We start from the raw sequence: 22,564 nt of genomic DNA on the forward strand, positions 1-22,564 counted from the left end.
GTGTAGGGGTTGTGCACCTGGGCCTGAGGGCCACTCAGAGGAGCTGTCTCGCGGTGAGATAACGACCGCAGTGTAGAAAGACAAGAATAACGGCCACGAGGCATCTCATAATCTGCAGTCGCTTGGTAGGTCATGGTCCCTGTACATATAATTTAATTAACGTTGTAATCCACCTACTCAGTACTATACAATAATTGTAATGCCTGTGTATTAGGGGACTAGTTTCGACCCTGTGTGGGTCATCATCAGCCTAAATAAGGTACACTTTTTATTTGTTGATATCTTTACATTTGCGATTATTAGAATCATGAATACGGATAATGAAGCTGATAGATTATAATACCTATTAGGAGAGTTAATTTATTTACTTGCATATTACATCCCATTGTCTTTGTTTTTACAGCAGGTCCAGTATGCGAGATCCTTTCATTTTGTGGACTGAACTCATGACTTTTAGGCCTACACATTGTATTTATTCACACAATGGGTGCCACTACGCAATGGACACACTACAATTTCCCCCTTTAAATTTATGAAAAATTTTTCTCAACTTAACAGTCTTGACCGTTATGTATCTATACAGCCATCACCGAGGTAGGAATCTGCCAGGATACAGATATATAAAAACACTTCAAGTACCTTATAAGAAATAAATGGATTTATTAGGTGAAAAGTTCCTATATTTTGTCATAAATTGATCAAATTAATCAAATGAGCAAAAGGTACAATGTGATAACATGTATATAAAATGGTGAAATGCATGAAATGTTATCTTCTTTTCTTCTTCTTCTTTTCTAGCCTATTTCAATCCACTGCTGGATATAGGCCTCTTCCATGTGCTTCCATCGTCTTCGGTCTTGAGCCACTTGGAACCAGCGTGTTCCAGCCAACAGCTTTATGTCGTCGAGCCATCTCTTCAGGGGTCTTCCAATGCCTCTCTTGTGTCCCCATGGTCTCCAGTGAACAATCCTAGAGGTCCACCTGTTGTAGTCTTGTCGAGCTACGTGTCCTACCCATTGCCATTTTAGTCTTGCTACTATCTCTAGGATGTCTGTTACATTAGTTCTTCTCCTGATGTCCTCTGAACGGATCTTATCCCTAAGGCTGATTCCTAGCATCTTTCACTCCATGGCTCGTTGTGTTCACTGAAGCTTACGAGCACTTTCCTTCGTCAGAGTCATCGTTTCCAGACCGTAAGTTGTAACTGGCAGCACGCACGTATTATAAACCTTGGTCTTCAGGTTAATTGGAACATCCTTGTTGGTGAGGATGAACCTTAGTTTTCGGAATGCAGTCCAACTCATACCTATTCTGCGAGGAATTTCTGCACGTTGGTTGTCTTTTCCAAGTTTTATCTTGTGTCCAAGATAGATGTACTCATCGACAGCTTCTATATATTGGTTTCCCATTTTAAGTGGTCGACTCTCTGGGCTTAGAATTTTCGTTTTATTAATGTTCATTTCCAAACCAATCTTAGCAGAAGCAGTTTTTAATTCTTGGATCATGCTTTCTAGCTCATCTAGATTTTCACTTATGAGCACAATGTCATCGGCAAAACGCAGGTGGTTCAAATATAACCCGTTGATTTTTATTCCTTTATTATCCCAATGAAGGGTTTTGAATACATCTTCCATGGCAAGGGTAAACAGCTTTGGAGAGATTGTGTCACCTTGTCGAACTCCTTTGCCAACTGGGATTTTATTGGTGATGAGGTCTTCGTCCACTCTGACTACCATTGTTGCTTGATCATAAATGTTTTCCAGAAGCTTTATATACCTTGAGTTTATCATGGCATTTTGAAGTGCCTTCATGATTGCCCAAATCTCCACTGAGTCAATAGCTTTTTTATAATCAATGAAGGCCAGATGAATCTTGATGTTGTACTCAGTGGTTTTCTCAAGAAGAAGACGAATAGTCTGGATGTGTTCAACAGTTGAGAAACCTTTACGAAATCCCGCTTGCTCGGCAGGTTGATAAAAATCCAGTTCTCTTGTGAGGCGGTTGGTTACAATTTTAGTCAGGAGCTTGTAAAGGTGTGATAACAAACTCACAGGACGATAGTTCTCTAAATTTTCCTTATCACCTTTCTTGAAGAGAAGTACCACTTGAGCATTTTTCCAATTTTCTGGTATTCTTCCAGAGTTAATACACTTGTTCATGAGTATTCTCACGGCTTTTAGCAGATCTCTTCCACCTAATTTCAGCATTTCATTCGTTATTTTATCCTCCCCAGGGGATTTTCTATTCCTTAGTTGTTTAAGAGCATTTTCAATCTCAGCAGTGATTACTTCCGGTGTTACTTCATGTGTATAATTCTGGGCTAGTTGTTCATCACTGGATGGTTTATTAATGGTTGATGTATACAGCTTGTAGTAGAAATCTCTAATAACTTCAGTAATGTTTTGCCTATCTGTGACTATTTCTCCATTTTGGTTCTTAAGTTTTGTAATTTTTGGTCTTCCTGTAGATATGCTGTTCTTTAAAATCTTCATGTTTTTATTTTCTTCAATTGTCTGCATGATCATGTTATTATTAAATTTCCTTAGATCTTTTCTTATTTCCTTGCGAATGGTCTTGTTAAGATTTTTGTATTCTGCTGTATCCCTGTCCATTGTCTTCCTGTCCTTAATGAGCTGCATGGTATTGAGTGAAAGTCGGCTCTTCTTATTAGTTTTCTTCAATGGGATCTCCTTTGCTGCATTTTGAATACTGACTGTAATTTTCTCATTAAGTTCGTTCACGTCCAAGTATTTCAAATCTTCTGTTGGGTTAAGTTTTTTGGTAAGAGCTTGTTGAAATGATGATTGATGTGTTTCTAAGTCCTCTACTCTTGGAAAAGTGTACCCCCTTGTCATTTTGGACCGTTCAAGTTTGAGGTCAAATGTAAAGGTTGCTCGAACTAGCCTATGGTCGCTTCCTGTATCAAATCTATTGAGAACAGTAACATCTGTACAATATTTCTTCTTGTTGGTCAGGATAAAATCTATCTCATTCTTGGTTTGTCCATCGGGGCTCTTCCATGTCCATTTTCGTTGGATGGGCTTTTTAAAGAATGTATTCATGCAATAGAGATTTTCGGCTGTGAGATATTCTAGCAATCTTTCTCCTCTTTCGTTTCGATCGCCTAGTCCATATGTACCAATGTTCTCTGGGTCTCCGATTTCTTTTTGACCCACTTTTGCATTGAAGTCTCCAATGATGATACAGAGTTGTGTCTTTTCTGAATTTTTCGCTTTGGTGATATCTTCATACAGCTGTTCCACTGCCTCTTCGTCAGAAGTACTGGTTGGAGCATAGACATGTATGACTTGTATGGAGAATTTACTATTCAATTTGAGGACGATATATATCACTCTGAAAGAGACACAAATCATCTTGTGTATGAATTCTTTGATATTTTTATTGACAAGAATAGCAACCCCATGTGTAGAAGCATCCCCGTTATTACGTAAGATGACATGACCTGATGGAAGGGTCTCAGCTTTTTCTCCTTGAAGGCGAGTCTCACAAATACCCAGAATATCCCATTTTATGTCATGCAGTTCTTGTTCTAGCCTTTCAAGGTCTTCAGCTAGTCTCATAGTTCTTATGTTGTACGTGGCTATTCTTACTTTTTTAGTCGTTCTTTTCGAATTTTTGCCTCCCCCAGAATCTTTGAGGCAGACTGACGTATTGTCAGTGTGAGATTCTGAGTCTTTCACTCTACTCACCTGGGGTAGTTTCGTTTGAAAATTCGAAGTCATAGGAGTTTATGGAAGGTGTTCGGCAATAAAACACCACGCTTGCCAGACGTGTTGGTGAGTTGCGATTCAGCCGCCCCTAACATGGGGAACAGACGCTGTCGGGGTACCGCCACTAACATGTGGAACCGTCGTGCCCTTTGTGTGTTGTACACGTATTAATCCCCATGTACAGGGCTGCCTCTTCCAACATCTCCGCCGTACCGAAGGTCACCCTCTCCGCCGTTGATGTCGTTGAGGTCTTCACTCGTAACCCTGAGCTGGGACCCTTACCAGATACTACACACCGGGTCAGCGTGCTCTGGGACTCACATAGGCAGGGGCGCCACTCCCTGGGTAGAGCTGCCTCCAAGGAGGGTCTCTACCTGCTACCTGAATGAAATGTTATGTGAGATAAAATTATATTGTGGTACTCATCAATAGATGGTGAATTTACATTTTGCAGAGAGACTATAAATATAGTACCACATCGATTATTTACAATAATTGCACACTACCGGTCAAGGTGATCACATTGCTGTGCACTGTTCCATTGGTTCCTTCTTGTGTTGGGAATTTCACCTCTCATCATGTGCAGAAGTCTTTGTATGATAAGGAGTCACTTATATTCAGCCTGCATACATTTTCTGAATCAGAAATACTGGACTTTAAAGCAAGATAGATACCCTCTGCGCCAATCTTGTACATAAGATATATTCAATATTTGACAGAAGACGTAATGGAACGATAGAATTCTCTAGAAGCATATGGACTTTATATTCAGACTGGCATTTTATACCTTATCACTAGGCAATTTTAATGTATATATAAAGTGCAATATTTCAACTATTATTGTAAATAATTGAAGTGGTACTATATTTATAGTCTCACTGCAATACATAAACTTGAACATTTCACCATCTATTGATCAGTACTGCAATGTAATTTATCTCACATAATATTTCATGCATTTTATATACATTATACCTTTTGCTCATTAGATTCATTTGATCAATTTATGACAAAATATTGTTTCTGGATATCAACAAGTAAAGTGTTCCTTATTTAGGCTGATGATGACCCACACAGGGTCGAAACTAGTTCCCTAATACATAGGCATTACAATTATTGTATAGTATTGAGTAGGTGGATTAAAACTTTGTCAATAAAATTATATGTACTCTTAATTCAATACGGAACCAATAATGAAATTCATAACCTTGCCTGGTCCTTGTACCATGGGGTTTGGTTTTTATCTATGTGCTTCTTTACACTGAATAAAAGTAAACGTAACTTGATTACAAGTCGCGGGCTGAGAAGAACTGGAATTAACGAGGACAGAGCACATCTATGTGAAGATCATCCTTCCGTGATTTTATCTACCAAATAATCCCAAATATGACCCGCAAACCTTAATTTCTCACGACTAAAATTGGAAAACAAAAACTCTCATGTTTAGTTTAGTTACCAATTTTATTAGCTTCTGCAAATGTTACAAAATTGCTCATTTAAAACACTTTACAAGTAAAAACACCACAGTGAGAAATAAAACTAGCTCCGTGTAAAATAAATCACTATTGAACATCATGAGAACTGCCACCATCGTAATTTTGATGACTGTCGCCTTCCCATACATTGTCTTTCTCACTGCCATCCATAAAATTTGAAATCCCACATTTCTTGAAACTTTTCCTCACTAAGTCATTAGAAAAGCAGTCTTTATCCATTTGCATAGAAGTTCCACTTCAGGTCGTCTCACTCGTTCATTTGGTGTCGGTGCGTGACCGCCAGCAGACGCCATCCACTCCGTGTAGAGCTCTTTCAATGTAGCTTTGACAGGCCAATCCACACAAACATCCAATATCTGTAGCATAGAGGTTTCCTTTACTTATATTCCTTGCCCGCGATAACTGTTCAGCACAGGCAGGCTCTGTTATTGTAATAAAGCTCCCGGGCGACGTTGCCAAACACACTTAGCTCACTGTCACGTTACCACTTGTCCTGATACTAACACCTCTAGAGCTCTTAATGTGAACCATATTGTCTGGTGGCATTTAGAAATACGATGAGCATTCCCAATTTCAGAAAGCAAATAGGAATTTTGCTTGCACGAACGAATAACATGGCAATAAAAGGCTGTCAGCTTTTCTTCATAGGCAACAGGGAGACGTGAAATATATGTAAATCTTGGCATATACACTCCATTTCTTCTATAAGTTCCTTATCCACCCACACCTTGCAGTAAAACCCTCTTCTTTGTGATCTCTGATGATTTTAGTTGACTCATTCCAGTCTATACTCCATAGCTTTGAGCCGTCGTGGATATAAAAAATACTATCCACATCCGCAGATATTGCACTATATTACACCCAAGGTATTGAAACGAGTAGATCTGTTGTACATAATCTCTCAGTGCATTGGCACTGCTGGTGGCTCCAAGTAGCCTACGCAATGGCCTCCACGGTATGCACTAGCCATGCGTCTTGGTATGTGTGCTATTTACCAACTGATGAGCCCAACATAACTGACTGGGGTGAAACGCTGGCAACCAGGAATGAGTTAGACGGAAAATTTATAATGTCCAATAACGGACCATTGTCAAGGGTCGTCTAACCACGAGCAAAAATAAGAGTATACCTGAGTGAAAATCAATAAACTTCATTATTTAGAAATTATCAGTAAAATTATGTGCACTGCCATACAGTTTGCATCCGCCAAGACACTAACTTCGCGTATATCTGCTTCCGTGCAGGGCTCTAACGATAACCTAGTGCATGTCTTTGTTACGTATTTATAAAGCCGTTCTTCAACTTTAGGAAACTGTGCACTCTGCCCTCGGAAAGCTCTACAATTACCATTACTTTTTGAATAACATTTCCTTCTTCCTCCAATCGTGAATACATTATTTATCAATATCATATTTTCTGCCAACAGAGCGATTTCCGATAGTTTCAGCTTCCAGTACCACTTTAAGTTTCTCACTCGCAGTAAATGACCGCAAACTCTTCTTTTTTAATTTCACTTTTTACCACCAATGCTTCTCCACACAGAACACAAAGTATTAAGTACCACACCGAGTGGTTCGTGTAACGCAAAAGTGAGCGATGGAGCAAGATTTCAGTCGTTGCCAAGTTGCGTAAACCACTGTTGCCACATCTTTGGAATGATGTATTATGAGGTCACAATACAAAAGGCTTAAATATGACCCACGCCCAACTTTAAGGAGCAATATTTCTGTAAAAATGTGCAGGTGGTATTCAGGATTAGTCTCCTTCTGTTGCTCCTCTTCTAATGCGGACTTGTCATATTTTTCTATTACGTGGTCCTGTCTTTCTATGTATGACTTGCGTATGATTGTGTTTTATCCTGTCTTGGTGAATAAGTGTCATAAGTGCTTGAAGAAAAATTTGTAACACTTATATCTCTAATCCTTATTTCAGCCTAATGGTATTCAGAAGAATTTGGGACTTGGCCAGCTGTCGGACTTCGAGAGCGAATTGCTGAAAGCTGCCATCCCTGAGCTGAAGAAGAACATCCAGAAGGGTGAAGATTTCGTGAACAAGAAGTGAGATTAAAGGAGCGCCACTACGCGAGTTCTAAAACTGATCCACGCCATGCACACTCGGTGAGGTGTTCGTGTGGTCCCGTAGGTTGAGGCAAGTGGGCCTCTTGTGATGCATATATTGTACATGTGCTTGTATAGAAAGTGAATTAAAAGAAGAAAGCTGTTGCACCTAAAGAAATTGTCAAATATTTGTTGTTGGGGGGGTGGAGTGTATATCTGTGCATTGTTGTTGACACATCTTTGTAGCGTTCTGTAGTATAAACCTTGTTTGGATTTAAAATATTGTGTTCATTATCACACCTCCCATCCCAATTACACCACCACACTAAATCATTTTTCCTTTTCCAGCTCCAGCGAGGTTGGAGCATTACTGGCAGCGTTGCCAACCTCCAAAAATGGAAAAACCGCACAGAAATTCAAAATAGACCGTATTCTTTATTGTAAAACTGTACAGTACTCGTCGTCAGCTGCAGCTCGTATCCGAGTAAACAATATTCTTCAGCAGTTTACATTTTCACACTCGCAAAGCTTTGTGAATATTTCATATGACTTCGTAGTCCAATCTTGGCATGAAACATACGTCCACACAGATCACATCAAATGGTTGGGCAAGGGAAGAAGCGAGCTTGATGGAGTTTCCGTGCTTGTTGTTTATCCTCTTTACTTCGCCGTTGTTCCTCTTCCGACACTGAACCTGATGTAGAGACAGTGTGGTGCCAAAGAGTACGAGACTCAGCAAGCGTATCTCAGGATTGAGTGTTAATTCCAACTCTTTAGCTGATCCTTGAAACGTCCCAAAGGGGCTCCACGAGGTCTTGTGCCGGAACAGATTTCACCGTACAGGAGTTGACGAGGAAGCCTGGACGTGCCCTGTCCATCTGAGACGGTGGCCAATGATGGTAGCCTCACTGCTTATAGCATGCACTTTCTCAACTGCTATGTTGGTGACCCGGTCCACCCATCTGATGTTCATTTTTGCATACGTAAGCGCTGTAGCTTTTTGATATCCTGACGGTAGAGGGTCCTCGTTTTACAACTGTAAAGCACACGGTAAACCATGATCTTCGTATGCATTGTAAGATCCTTATTCGTGAAGAGATGAATATCCAAATGCTGAGTGGGCGGCACCAATTCCTCTATGAGCAGTTAGTCTTTGTTAAGAGGAGTTTCCTAGATATCAAAAGTAGTGGAGTATCCGCAATAGAGATATTGAAAGCTAGGAGGTTCGACCCAGGTGCAGGCTGTGTGAGTTTTCTGAACATTAATGGAGAAACCAAAACGATCCGCAAGCACTCTTTAAACAATTGGGTGTGAGAGCAAGTGTGGCAGCGTCATCTGCGTACTGCAATTCCGTAATGGGGGAAATCTTAGTAAGGTTTTGGGAGCGAAGTCTAGCCAGTCCTCCATTGAAGCGATATCTGACCTTTACACCATGTTAGTCCGTAGATGTTCCATATATCATGGCAGCCAGGTAAAGACCGAGGAGTGTTGGAGCTAGCACACATCCTGGTTTCAGTCCGTGGGTGATTGGAAATGGATCAGAGATAATATTTTGCTGAACAAGTAGTACTAATATTCACCCAAATACACTAAAATTCAATATAATGCGTGCAATAACATTATATAGGAACGTATTACTTGAAGTAAGAAAATGAAACATATACACATTGCCCTTTCTTCACATGTTGAATCAGGACGCAGCCACTTCCTATACTGTCTGTACTCTCCCACAACTGCCTGTACTTTTCTTTCCTTTTGGGTGTTGAAGGACCAGCTTTATTTTTGGAATCAGAAGTTAATCACATCTTTACTTATTTAACATTCAAAATAAGTGCCAAAAAATATGTACTTAATACATAGTAAACTAACAAACAAGAAATTGAAGCACTGTCACGCAAAAGAATTTGTAACTACATCACCGTATTATTCATAAGTTTGACGAACAGCTAGCCGCTGCACTGTTACATGTCTGATGTTACACCATACTGGTTAAGAAACGATTGATGGGCTGTGAGATCCACACTTGATATTGTTTGAAGTAGGGTAATCCCGGCCTCAGAGAGAGAGACAGAAAAATTAACGTGTCGCAGACTATTCAGCTGCTTCATTGGTTGATCTGAAACTAGCCGCAATGTGAATCACAACATTCAAAGCTTGGGAGTCCTCTAGAGAAATGGAGGTCACGTCATACATATTCAGGAAATGAGGCATGTTCAAAAAGAACAAATAATACATACATTATCATTATAGACTGTTATGCCTTTCAGCGTTCAGTCTGCAAGCCTCTGTGAATTTACTAAACATTGCCACAATCCTCTATTTGCAACTAGAGTTGTGGCCTCATTTAGTTCTATACCTCTTATCTTTAAATCGTTAGAAACTGAGTCTAACCATCGTCGTCTTGGTATCCCTCCACTTCTCTTACCCCCATAACAGAGTCCATTATTCTCCTAGGTAACCTATCCTCCTCCAATCGCCTCACATGACCCCACCACCGAAGCCGATTTATGCGTACAGCTTTATCCATAGAGTTCATTCCTAAATGAGCCCTTTATCTCCTCGTTCCAAGTACCCTCCTGCAATTGTTCCCACCTGTTTGTACCAGCAATCATTCTCGCTACTTTCATGTCTGTTACTTCTAACTTATGAATAAGATATCCTGAGTCCGCCCAGCTTTCGCTACCGTAAAGCAAAGTTGGTCTGAAAACGGACCAATGTAAAGATAGTTTCGTCTGGGAGCTGACTTCCTCCTTACTGAATGCTACTAATAGCAACTCGGAACTCACTGCATTAGCTTTACAACACCTTGATTCAATCTCACTTACTATATTACCATCCTGGGAGAACACACAACCTAAATACTTGAAATTATCTACCTGTTCTAGCTTTGTATCACCAATCTGACATTCAGTTCTGTCTAATTTCTTAGCTACTGACATCAATTTTGTCTTCGAAAGGCTAATTTTTATACCATACTCATTGCACCTATTTTCAAGTTCCAAGATATTAGACTGCAGGCTTTCGACACAATCTGCCATTAAGACCAAGTCGTCAGCATAGGCCAGACTGCTTACTACATTTCCACCTAACTGAATCCCTCCCTGCCATTTTATACCTTTCAGCAGATGATCCATGTAAACTACGAACAGCAAAGGTGAAAGATTACGGGTAGATTATTAAAATCAATGAAAAGGCATTTTATGTTGACAATTGGGCTGCAGTGAGAATTGATGGCAGAATGAGTTCTTGGTTCAGGGTACTTACAGGGGTTAGACAAGGCTGTAATCTTTCACCTTTGCTGTTCGTATTTTACATGGATCATATGCTGAAAGGTATAAAATGGCAGGGAGGGATTCAGTTAGGTGGAAATGTAGTAAGCAGTCTGGCCTATGCTGACAACTTGGTCTTAATGGCAGATTGTGCGAAAGCCTGGAACTTGAAAATAGGTGCAATGAGTATGGTATGAAAATTAGCCTCTCGAAGACTAAATTGATGTCAGTAGGTAAGAAATTAAACAGAATTGAATGTCAGATTGGTGATACAAGGCTGTAACAGGTAGATAATTTCGAGTATTTAGGATGTGTGTTCTCCCAGAATGGTAATATAGCAAGTGAGACTGAATCAATGTGTAGTAAAGCTAATGCATTGAACTCACAGTTGCAATCAACAGTATTCTGTAAGAAGGAAGTCAGCTCCCGGATGAAACTGTCTTTACATCGGTCTGTTTTCAGGCCAACTTTGCTTTACGGGAGCGAAAGCTGGGTGGACTTATTTTATCTTATTAATCAGTTGAAAGTAACAGACATGAAAGTAGCAAAAATTATTGCTGGTACAAACAGGTCTGAATAATGGCGGGAGGGTACTGGAATGAGAAGATAAAAGCGGAGTTAGGAATGAACTCTATGGATAAAGCTGTACGCATAAACCAGCTTCGGTAGTAGGGTCATGTGAGGCGAATGGAGGAAGATAGGTTACCTAGGAGAGCAATGGATTCGGTTATGGAGGGTATGAGAAGTAGAGGAGACCAAGACATCAATGGTTAGACTGTTCCTAACGATTTAAATATAAGAGGTATAGAACTAAATGAGGCCACAGATTTATGTGCTAATAGAGGATTGTGGTGACACATAGTAAATTCACAGAGGCTTACAGACTGAACGCTGAAGGACATAATGGTCTGTAATGATGCTTTATATGTGTATGAAATTTTGGAGTTTCCATTGGTTTTCAAACTTGAGTATAAAGTAGAAATCATTACATTACCTGCCATATGGATCTGATCGGACCTTTATGAAGATCTCTGGTGGTTCCAACGGGCCAGCAACAGCTGCTTGCTAGGTGATCACAAATAGAACTATGCTGACTGCACGCCTTGTAGCTCAGAAATAACAAGCAACCAGCGCATTCTGGCACTGAATGTAGCAGAGTTAAAATTGAAATAACAAATAAAGAGGTTAACCTATTCAATACCAAAGAATAAGAAATGCAGTGATTACATTCTTATTTAATAGGTAGAAGTGGTACCGGTTTCGACCCTAGTCCAGGTCATCATCAGCCGATTGAAACATGAAAAACAATGCATAGGAAAAAGAAAATAAAAGATCAAGTTCACTCCGGATCAGTAGAAGAGGCGATATAAAAAATGATGGGGGTAGACACTGTAACATTCAGAAGTAAAATGCAAGTCACTTAAAGGAAACAGTGCGTAATTTTCTGAGCGGCAGTACGGCACACGCAGTGTTAGGCAAAGTCTTATAATGTTTATGAAAAGCGGAGAACGGTTAAATGAGCTAGCTTGTATACACTGTTAGGCACAAAGTCATAACACAATTGAACACACATGAAGATCCAACAGTCGTCAACTGTTCCAAAAATTCTACAGGATCACAATTACTTATTCAATTATATTGAATTTTATTACATGTATCTATATACACCTACATTTCCGCAACCGAAGCAAATACTGGATCTTTAAGCTATTCTTCATTTTACGTTGGCGTTTGAAACCACATTGCCTGATGTTGAATATATCGCGCTGATCACCGGGAGGTGGCAAGTTACTTTAATTGATCTACTCATCTTCAGCACGACTATGGATCTTCATGTGTGTTCGATTGTGTTATGACTTTGTGCCTAACAGTGTATACAAACTAGCTCTTTTAACCGTTCTTCGCTTTTCATAAACATTATAAGACTTTGCCTAACACTGCGTGTGCCATACTGCCGCTCAGAAAATTACGCACCGTTTCTTTTAAGCGACTTACATTTTACTTCTTCTGAATTTTACAGTGTCTACCCCCCGTCATTTTTATATCGCCTCTTCTACTGATCCGGAGTGAACTTTATCTTTTATTTTCTTTTTCCTATGCATTGTTTTTCATGTTTTAATCGGCTGATGATGATCTGGACTAGGGTCGAAACCGGTACCACTTCTACTTTTGTTTGTTTGTTATTATTAAATAAGAATGTAATCACTGCATTTCTTATTCTTTGGTATTGAATAGGTTGAACCTCTTTATTTATTATTTCAATTTTAACTGTGATACTTTTCAATACGGAACAATGAAATTTTTATCTTTAACTGAATGTAGCGGTAAGTACTGTAGGTGTACACCGTTATTATACAGAGTTCACCCAGAGAACCAGTCGTGATGTAAACATAAGCACGTGCTTGAGTTAACGTTTATTGGTTAGTGCTGCCGCGGGACACCTACGCGGACACTTGAAACTAGTTCGTTAGCCACATCATGGTTAATGCGATCCTAGATGCAGAATGTCGGAAATATAATTCCTCAAATAATTTAAGTCAGAGAAATATACAAAAAACTATTTGTATTCAATATTATTTAATATAAACAAGCATTTCAAATTGAAGAGCACCAGGGATGCATGCACTCATGCTTGACCCGCCATTTTGTTAAGCTGTGAGCTTGGGAAGCAAGCAGTAGGCCTACAGTGCGCGAGTGAGACATTACTTGTTCTTGTGCAATGTGGATCACCGAGTTGAGTTCGTTAAGCATCGCAAAGGTAAACCTTTGTAAAGCGGCGAAAAGGCAATTGCATTCAATGTGTTTCATAAATTTTGTAAAAAATACCCGACTTTAGCTTTAAAGGATTTGCGAAGCTGACATCCGAGTTCACTTGTGTTTCGGAGTGGAGTATTAATACCGCACGCAGCGAACAACTGCACTAAGGATTGGTAAGAACACCTGGGAAATCGAAGAAGCGGCGACTTGGAAGACGTTCGTCCTTTATGATTTTCTGATTAGGTAAAGTACTGTACATTTTTTTGTTTTAATATTGCCTTTTCTATGCTATAAGTTCCTCGCTAGAATATTATTTCATTAGAATATTAAATGTGTGACGTTTTACTTATGTGCGCTGTTATGATTGATTTATTATGTATTTACATTTTGGCCATAAATTCAAATCTACCTTCTTTTCTGATGTGTTAAATATTGAGATGCCATTTATCATTCATTGTTGTTTATTTTTCGCGGACAGTGAGTGTAATTTGTGCACTAATCCGCATCACAATTGCCTGTCAATTACATGTTGATGTCAGTGGTATCCGACAACAGTCTATGTAGAGCTAATCCTGATGTAATCGCCTCAATCAAGCGAAGTAACGACAGTTTCAAGACTGCCATGTGTCTGGGAGTAGCCCAGTGATTCTCCAATCAGCGTTTAGACCGCGGATGGATACATACGGATACTCATTTTTCTTTGTTTACATCAGGTTCGGTTCTCTCGGTGACGCGAGAATAGACCCCACATTCAATATCCATATGACCATTGCTTGTGTTTACTGACATTTTGGCGATGAAGGAAATAATTCCTTACAATGTTAAGAGTATTTGCGTCATAATTGGTACTTCGATATATGCCGGTGCAAAGTGAAATTGTATCTAGTTGTACACGACCATCTTAAGACAATGTCCGAAACGCAATGTAGTCGTGGATGTCGGTTATTTTTAAGATATGTCACATAGCACAGACCGTTATGTTACTTGTTCTAAAGAAGTAAAATACATCGGCAGAAATACTTCTGGGATGATCCGACACTCACAAACGCATAAATATCAATGAAGAGGAATCGTCACAGAACACCTCCGGCTCGGTCCGAATCACAAGAAACTACCTTGTCGAGAACGATTGCGAGACATCCAGGTACGTTTACATCCTAATAGCAGTTGTACGGGTTATTCAGCTAAGAAGTCCACCTGACATAACTCGTGAACAGTTTAAGATATTGGCATTCTGTATTCACTTTCGTTGATGGTAAGGAGCTCATAGTTCAACATGCAGTGCTTTCCTAGGATTTTGACAAAATTTATCGTCTCACACATTTCCATGTGAGAACTGCTGATGATAACTATCAAGCTTACACTCGTAGTTACTGGTACGTCGCACAGCTTGCACAACGGGTGGATCATTCTCAAGATTCTCGCAAGAGTCTCGAGATCTGCGACGTCAGTCTCGAGCGAGAGCGTTGGCCATCACTACATATTACTGGCATTTGTTACACATAATCATTTTACAGTTCCAGTTTCCCAGGTACTGCTGGCGAGCCTCTTCCATTCTGTTCTGTTGTTAATGGCGTCCTCTAGTGTCCTTCCCCGATCTGCAAGGTCCGGCTTTATGATGTACATCCAGTGGGTTCTCAGTCTTCCCACCATCCATTTCCCTGCCACATGTCGCTCCAAGTTAACATATGCTGTCCTTGTTGCTCCCTCCTCATTACATGCCGAAACCACCTCAGTCTGGACATGCTGACCCGATCTAACAATGATGTAACAATCCCAGCTTCCTTCCTAACCACATCATTCCTTAACTTGTCCAGTTTTGTTTTTGAATTGTGGACCTAAGGAACTTGCCTGCAACCTTGATGAGTCTTTCTTAGGGAGGGTGCAGGTTACAATACCATGAAGTAATGATTGAACAACACCAGCTTTGATTTTGTTGGTACTTTGGGATCCCAGAAGTGTGTTCGTACTTGCTAGTAAAGTGAGAGCTCTTCTGCACTCTATTTGCCATCTCCTTTGTGGGTAGTGTGTCTTGAGATATTACACTGCCAAGGTATGTAAAGCTTTCCACACTTTCTAGTGGATGTTTTTCTAGATGTTTGGTGGTTGTCCTCTGTGTATTGCCATCACTACTGTTTTGGGTTCACTTATCTTGAGATTGAATTCCTGGAACTTAACCTTCCATTCATTGACTCTCAACTACACTTGTTCCTCAGTTTCTGTCCAGATCATGACATCGTCAGCGATAGCTATTGCATTTAGTTCACAAGAGGTTTTCTTGATGTTCTTCAATAGGTTATCCATGATGGTGATAAACAATAATGCAGAAAATGCACTGCCTTGCTGGACTCCACTTTTGATCTGGAACGAAGATTAATATCCGTGACCCAGTCGCACACGCCTGGTACAGTCAAGCATTTTACGTATTGGGGCGAAAATAAAAGCTTGAACCTCTAGATACACATTAAATATAGAAAACCATGTAAAGTTTGTGCTTCAAATGTTAGCTTGACTCACTGTAGGAATATACCGACCTTTCTCCTCAGTATTCTTTCTTCTCTTCATTCTCTTTACATATACAACTGGACAAGAGGATTGAATGTACTGTCTTATTTCTTCTTTGGTTAATTCTAAGTAAACATTCCTTATAATGACAGATGTTGGTACGAATGCATGCAAGTTCTTTTGATTTAGAATTTTGCTGCTTAAAAGGCATTTGTATTTACCCTTGCTGAATGTTACTGGTAGCCAAAAAAATCCAAATGTTTTAGGAACTTAATTTGTAAAGCACTGGCTTGCGAAAACCGCCAGAAGTGTCCCAATAAATTTCATATTTTCAGAAACATAAACATGATGTCCTCGAGGAAGTATATTGTCACTTGGGAATGTTTAATCATTCTTTATCAAAAGTAGTACGTGTTGCAACAGATGGAGCTCCTTCCATGATGGGGAGGCGCAATGGATTCATCACTAAGCGGCTTGTGAAGCTCTGCTATTAGTAAGTTACATCACGTTCAGTGTATTTGTCATCGGAAAGTACTTTGCTCAAAGTATGGACCATATTTTAAGATCCAAAAAGAAAATTGTAAATTTTATTTGCTCCTGGAGCCTGAATCAATCTCTCTCTTGATCTTTGCATAAGGACATACGAAGTAAATTTGAGAGCTTACCATTCTATGCAGAAGTTTGTTGGCTTTCTTGTTCTAACGTTCTGCAACAATTCTGTCTTCTTCGCAAGGAGATTAGTTTTTCTGAGAATAAAAGCTGACTCGGCCAATCAACTGTGACACTACTCCACACTTAAGTTACAAGGGCTGCGCAAGTGGCTCTGCAGTTTGGGTCGCACAGCTGTGATCTTGCATTCGGGAGATAGTGGGTTTGAACCTCACTGTCGGCAGTCCTGAAGACTTTTCTGTGATTTCCCATTTTCACATCAGGCAAATGCTGGTGCTGTACCTTAACTAAGGTCACAGTTGCTTCCTTCCCATTTCTAGCATTTTTCTGTCCCATCGTTGCCATAAGACTTATCTATGTTGGTGCAACGTAAACCAACTTGTACAAAAAAAAAAGTATGACTATATGAAGGCTTGTTAATTAAAGCTCTATCTTCGGGAAGGGCAAGTGAAAAGTTGGCATTTAATTTAATTTTCCTACCACTTAGGATTTGAAAAAGTCCCACAGTGCTTCTGAATTTAGTCACTATACTTCTTGCATGAAGTAATTAAAGAGTTTGAAAATAGGTTTGAAGATGGTTTCTCTCAGCTTAGTTATCCGTTCTCCTTTGATGTTCACAAGGCAGATAGCAACATCCAATATGATACTGTTGAAGACCTAGTTCAATTAAATTTGGATACCTACCTTTTATTTATGTTTGCCAAGCCAGTTCTCTGCAAAGCACCAGTTTGCAGCGAGAATACACATATTTAGTATTGCAGGCATTTTTTCCTGTACAGTTTACAAGCAAAGCATACAAAATATATTCATTTCCTTTTAGCTTTAGTGCTTAAATAAATAAAAGAAGAACGACAGTTGTAGGGGTGGAAGTTTTTATAAAGGCAGGTTCGCTGTTTGACTTGAATCGGTGATAAATTTAAACAGCTATAGCTTGGAGGTGTATCTGCAAATATCGTACAGTTCACACGTGCAGCAGTTGTAATAATGCCACCTGGAAAGCCTCTCTCAGGTGAAGAGCAAGCACAGATTAAGGCTTACAAAGAAGTGGGCCAGTCTAATCACCAAATTGCTAAGAAATTAGAGCATTCAAGTTGTGTTATTGATAATTTTGTCAAACTGGGTCTACAGTGAAGCAAACAGAAAGGAGGCGGACATCAAAATACCTGTTACCCAGTTTTTAGAGAGATGCAGGCTGCAATGGTTTGGACATGTTATGAGGATGGACAAGGAATTACTTTCACAGAGAAGTGAAAGGGAAGAGGTCAGTTCGGAGGCGAAGGAATCGATGGATAGAGACAGTGAAATCGGAGGTAGGCACGAGGAATGTCAAGTGGGAGGACATACAGGAAGAAGTGGCGAGCGCTTGTACATCGCACCCAGGAAACTGGAGCTCGATGTACAGTACAGGCAAAATGGCAAACATGGTCGGACAAGAAAATTGTCAGCATCGGATAAGCTTTTGATTCTCCGTAAAGCAAAAGTCAACAGCTTCAGTTTCTTTCAAATTGTGGCTGATTTGCAGTTACCAGTCATTTCCAGACGCGTTAGACAAATCCTGGCTGAAGATAAAAATCTGCATTCAGGAAACGGCTCCATAAGCCACCTTTAAAGAGTGCTCATAAGGAGGCTAGATTGAAGTTTGCTGTCACGGACCTTAGAATGCAACAAGGCCATATTCAGTGATGAGAAGTTTAATGTGGTTGGGCCAGATGGTCTTCAGCATTATTAGTACGATCTCCATAAAGAAGAGCAAGTTCGGCTAAGTAGAATTTTGGCAGTGGCAGCGTTATGATCTGCGTAGCATTCTATGCTAAAGGCACTTGTATAATAGCATGGCTGTACCCCAAAATGAAATTGATTATTAGACAGAAATTCTGGAATTTGAATTGGTTCGTATGTATGAGGAATTTGATGATGATTTAATTTTCCAACAAGATAAGTTTGGGATTCACAGGTCTGCCAAGACGAAATGGTTTCAAGATAAAGGAATTATACTTATGAGCTAGCCATCAAGAAGTTCAGATTTCAATCCAATAGAGAAATTATGGGGGATCCTAACAAGATGGCTGTGAGCTGAAAACTGCAATTTGAATGGAGTGGACCTCGATCTCAGAAGAGGTGCTAAGTGCTCTTATACAATCAATGCTCAAGAGGATTTTCGCAATTAAGAACAATGGAGGTTCAACTAAATACTAGGTCCTGAATGCGATATGTTTACCTTAGTGGATCCTAACCAAAATACGTAAGTGCCTTTATATCAATTTCCATGTAGGTGTAAGATAGGTTTCTTTTTTTTTCAAGTACTAGTGCTAAACTTAGAATGTGTTTTGAATACTTGGATTGTTAACTGTATGAAAAAAATGTGTGCAATACTAAATAAGTAAATAAACTTTCTTCTCTCATACAAAACCATGTGCCTTTATACTAATTTCCACCGCCGTGTCGCTGTGAACAGTTATTTTCTCTTGTGAAGTCAAACAAAACTGTTCATAGATTGACTGGCAGCACATTATTTTATCCTGAAACTGGCATCGTCACAAAATCAAGTGAACAACACAAACTCTGGTGTGTAAAGGAAAAGAGGCAAATCACAAGTACACAGTAAGTGTTTATTTATCTTCTTTCAAAATTTGAAGCTAGGGTGCCTGGCCCTTTCTTACACGTAACATTTCTAATGCCTTTCTGCAGATGTATTACCTTATAATTTAGCAGAGTTACACACGCTCTCACTCACAAAGGAACTCAAATAGCATACGATACATTAACCAATATGAAGTAATATCGCTCGGGCACACACACACAAAATTAATGCGCACACTACACAGCTATTAAGTAGATCAGGGCCTCTCACGGTGCATTGCGCTGCGCAAAAGATGACTGCGTTAGGTTGATCAGAGAGCAGACCCCCACTCAATTTTAAGCAATAGATGTCTCCTCTTTCCTCACTTGCTCTGTAGTGCTCCACCATGACTTGAGCCAAGGCACCCCGGAGCAAAACGCTGGTCTGAGTCGAGTCAGACCAATGCACTGTACACAGAATCTCTGCGCTTCGGTTTGCACGCGTGTGATTTTCAGCATTTGAAAGGCCCTGAACTAGGTCTACACACACCAGAGAAACACAGTCCATTCTCACACATCAGTCGGTAATCTCGGTGAGAAGAAAATCAAACGGGAAAGAAAATACGGCAGCGGGTAAGCTACTATGCCCAATATGGTGAACAGATCATTGTCAAGATGGAAAAAAGTTCAGAGATATACTGTAATACAATATGTAAAAGGAGATAAGCCTAGTTGTGATGCGAGACTAGAATACAGTGGTAGGTCAGGAGACTAAAGAGAATTAGGACTGCGACAAAGGAATGAAAGAGGAAGTCAGCTGGTTGAATTCTGCGCTGATCTCAATTTAGTCCTCACTAGCACTTGGTTCTAACACTACAAATGATGTCTTTATATGTTGAAGAGACCTGGAGACACTGGAATGTATCAAATATACTTCATTATGATTAGGCAGAGATTCAGAAACCAAGTGCTGGATTGCAAGACATTGCCAGGAGCAGAATGGACTCCGACCACAACTTGGGCATCATGAAATGCCACCTGAAGTTGAAGGAAGGAAGGAATGGAAGGAGATGGGACCTAGACAAGTTCAAGGAAAAGAGAGTGGGGGATTGTTTCAAGGAACATATTGCACGACTAAATGAAAAGGCTGAAGGAAACATAATAAAGAGTGGGCAGTTGTGAAGGTGAAATCAGTAAGGCTGCTGAGAAAAAGAGCAGAAAATAATACAGGTGATTAAAGAATGGAGTAGATAGAAAGTTCAGGATAGCTAAGGAAGAATGGCTGTAAGAGAAGTACGGAAATTGAAGATTGTATCCTTGTACGAAAGGTATGTGAAGACTTCAAAAAGTAAATTGCACATTATTATGGTAGACAAGTAACTTTTATTGAATGGTGCTGTTCACTACAAAGTGACACAGATACATGAGACTATTTTTCAACATAGTCACCAAGTCTCTGCAAACAACAGTCTGAACGTTCTACCAATCGTTGAATTCCTCGATAATAGAAATCTCTTTGATCACAGAGCCATTCAAGAACCTCTGTGTGAACTTCTTTATCGTTGGAAAATCTCTTTCTTCCCAGATGTTCTTTCAGATTTCCGAAAAGATGGAAATCGCATGGTGCAAGATCTGGACTGTGTGGTGGATGCTTCCATACCTCCCATCGAAAATGCTGAAGCAAAGCTTGGTGTTTTGCACGTTGTGTCGAGTGTTACATTGCTATGCAGAAGAACTATGCCTTTGCTTAATTTTTTACGCCTCTTTGCGCAGCGAGTCACTGTTGCACAGTAAGAATCTGCATTAATGGTTATGCCCTTTGCCATAAATTCTGTGTACACAAATCATTCATGGTGCCATGACCTTCACCGCTGATCCGCTAACTTTGCATTTCTTTCGCGCAGGCGAGGAGGTGTGTCTCCTTTCTACAGGTGCTCTTTTTGTTTGAGGTGTGAAATGGTGCACCCATGTATCATCACCCTTAATGGTGTGGCTTAGGAAATCATTGCTTTCCACGGAGTAATGCTGAAGGAAGTCCAAACACATCAAATATTGCAAGTGTCTGTGATCGCAGAACCCAGTGTGAGCACAATTTCTGCTACTGTAGACGATCTCGGACGATGAAATCACCATTGCCTATTGAGATGCGCATCTGCTGAGCAATGTCCACAATAGTCACTCTGCAATTGCTGTGAATCATTTCCTCGATTGCCTGGACATGGTCGTCTGTGGTCGATGTTGACAGCCTTCCTTCCCGATCAGCATCACCCATGTCTGTGTCTTCTTCAGAAGAAATACAGGAACAAGTGAAGCAATCCTGACTTTATGTCTGATCAGAGAATCGAATTAAGGACAAGTCCACATTCATGGCATTTATAGATCTAGGAAAGGCATTTTATAATGCTGAAGAGACTCTGAAGGTGATTGGGATCAGGTACCGAGGAAGGATCGTCTATATTTAGTATAAAAATCGGTCTGCAGTGATAAGAATTGAAGGGTATAAAAAGATATAGCATAGCATTCCAGAAAGGAGTGGGGCAGGGTTGCAGTTCGTCCTCACTCTTTTTCAACGTTTATATACAACAGACAGTAAAGGAAACCAAAGAAGGATTTGGAAAGAGAATCACAATCCAAGGAAAGAAAATAAATACTCTGAGATCTGATATTATTTGATCCAAGTGTGCAGAAGGTCTGGAGAAATTGCTCAATGGTATGGGCAGAGTCTTGAGGAGTACGAGATGAAAGTAAATAACTGTGAAACAAAAGTATGGAGTGCAGTCGAATGATGCAGGAAATATTAGATTACGAAATGAAGTCTCGATTGATGATGATGATGATGATTATTGTTATTTGGGTATTTGAATAACTAACGATGGCAGAAGTAAGGAGGACATAAAATGCAGACTAGCACAAGCAACAGAGTTCTTCCTTAAGAAAAGAAATTTGCTCACTTTGAACACTGATATAGAAATTGGAAGAGATGTTTTTGAGGACTTTTGTCTTGAGTGTGGATTGTATGGAAGTAAAACATGGACAATAACAAGCTCAGAAAGAAAGAGAATAGAAACTTTTGAAATGTGGTGTTATGGAAGGTGAGGTGAAGGAAGCTGAACAATAACAAACTGTTAGGGGTCCTCCTATTCATTACAAAGACATTTACTAATGTGAATAGATCACATGTCGTTCACATGAGGTACTACTTTCGGCAGTTAAATCAGGCAAACGCAAACACACTGTAACACCTGCATAGATGAATGTTAAATAAAATATGGTACATGATGATATTGCACTTTAGTTTAAAATCCTTTTAAAAATGATGCTGACTCCGTTGTTTTGTACACATGGTGGTTTGTCCAGCTTGTGTAAGTCTTTAGTTGTGTCATGTGAAGTTGACACTTTGTTTAATCATTGGTTTGGTTTCAAAAAAATATAAATGTGCATGTGATGGACTTGGTTAGACCCAAAGAATTAATTCTCAGCTCAATATGGAGTTTTGAAACCTGCAGAAGAAATTGCAAGCC

At 39.8% G+C, this 22,564-nt stretch overlaps 1 protein-coding gene across 1 annotated transcript in view; it reads left to right on the plus strand.

The window, feature by feature from the left end:
- Positions 1 to 7,564, plus strand: part of Mdh2 (malate dehydrogenase 2) — a 46,769-nt gene extending 39,205 nt beyond the window's left edge. The window contains exon 7 of the mRNA XM_067159048.2: positions 7,160 to 7,564. Coding sequence (XP_067015149.2) covers positions 7,160 to 7,288 — 129 coding nt within the window. The 3' untranslated portion in view covers positions 7,289 to 7,564. The remainder of the gene's footprint in view (positions 1 to 7,159) is intronic.
- The last annotated feature ends 15,000 nt before the right edge of the window (positions 7,565 to 22,564 follow it).

Source organism: Anabrus simplex, chromosome X (assembly GCF_040414725.1).
Source record: "Anabrus simplex isolate iqAnaSimp1 chromosome X, ASM4041472v1, whole genome shotgun sequence".
Lineage (NCBI taxonomy): Eukaryota > Metazoa > Arthropoda > Insecta > Orthoptera > Tettigoniidae > Anabrus > Anabrus simplex.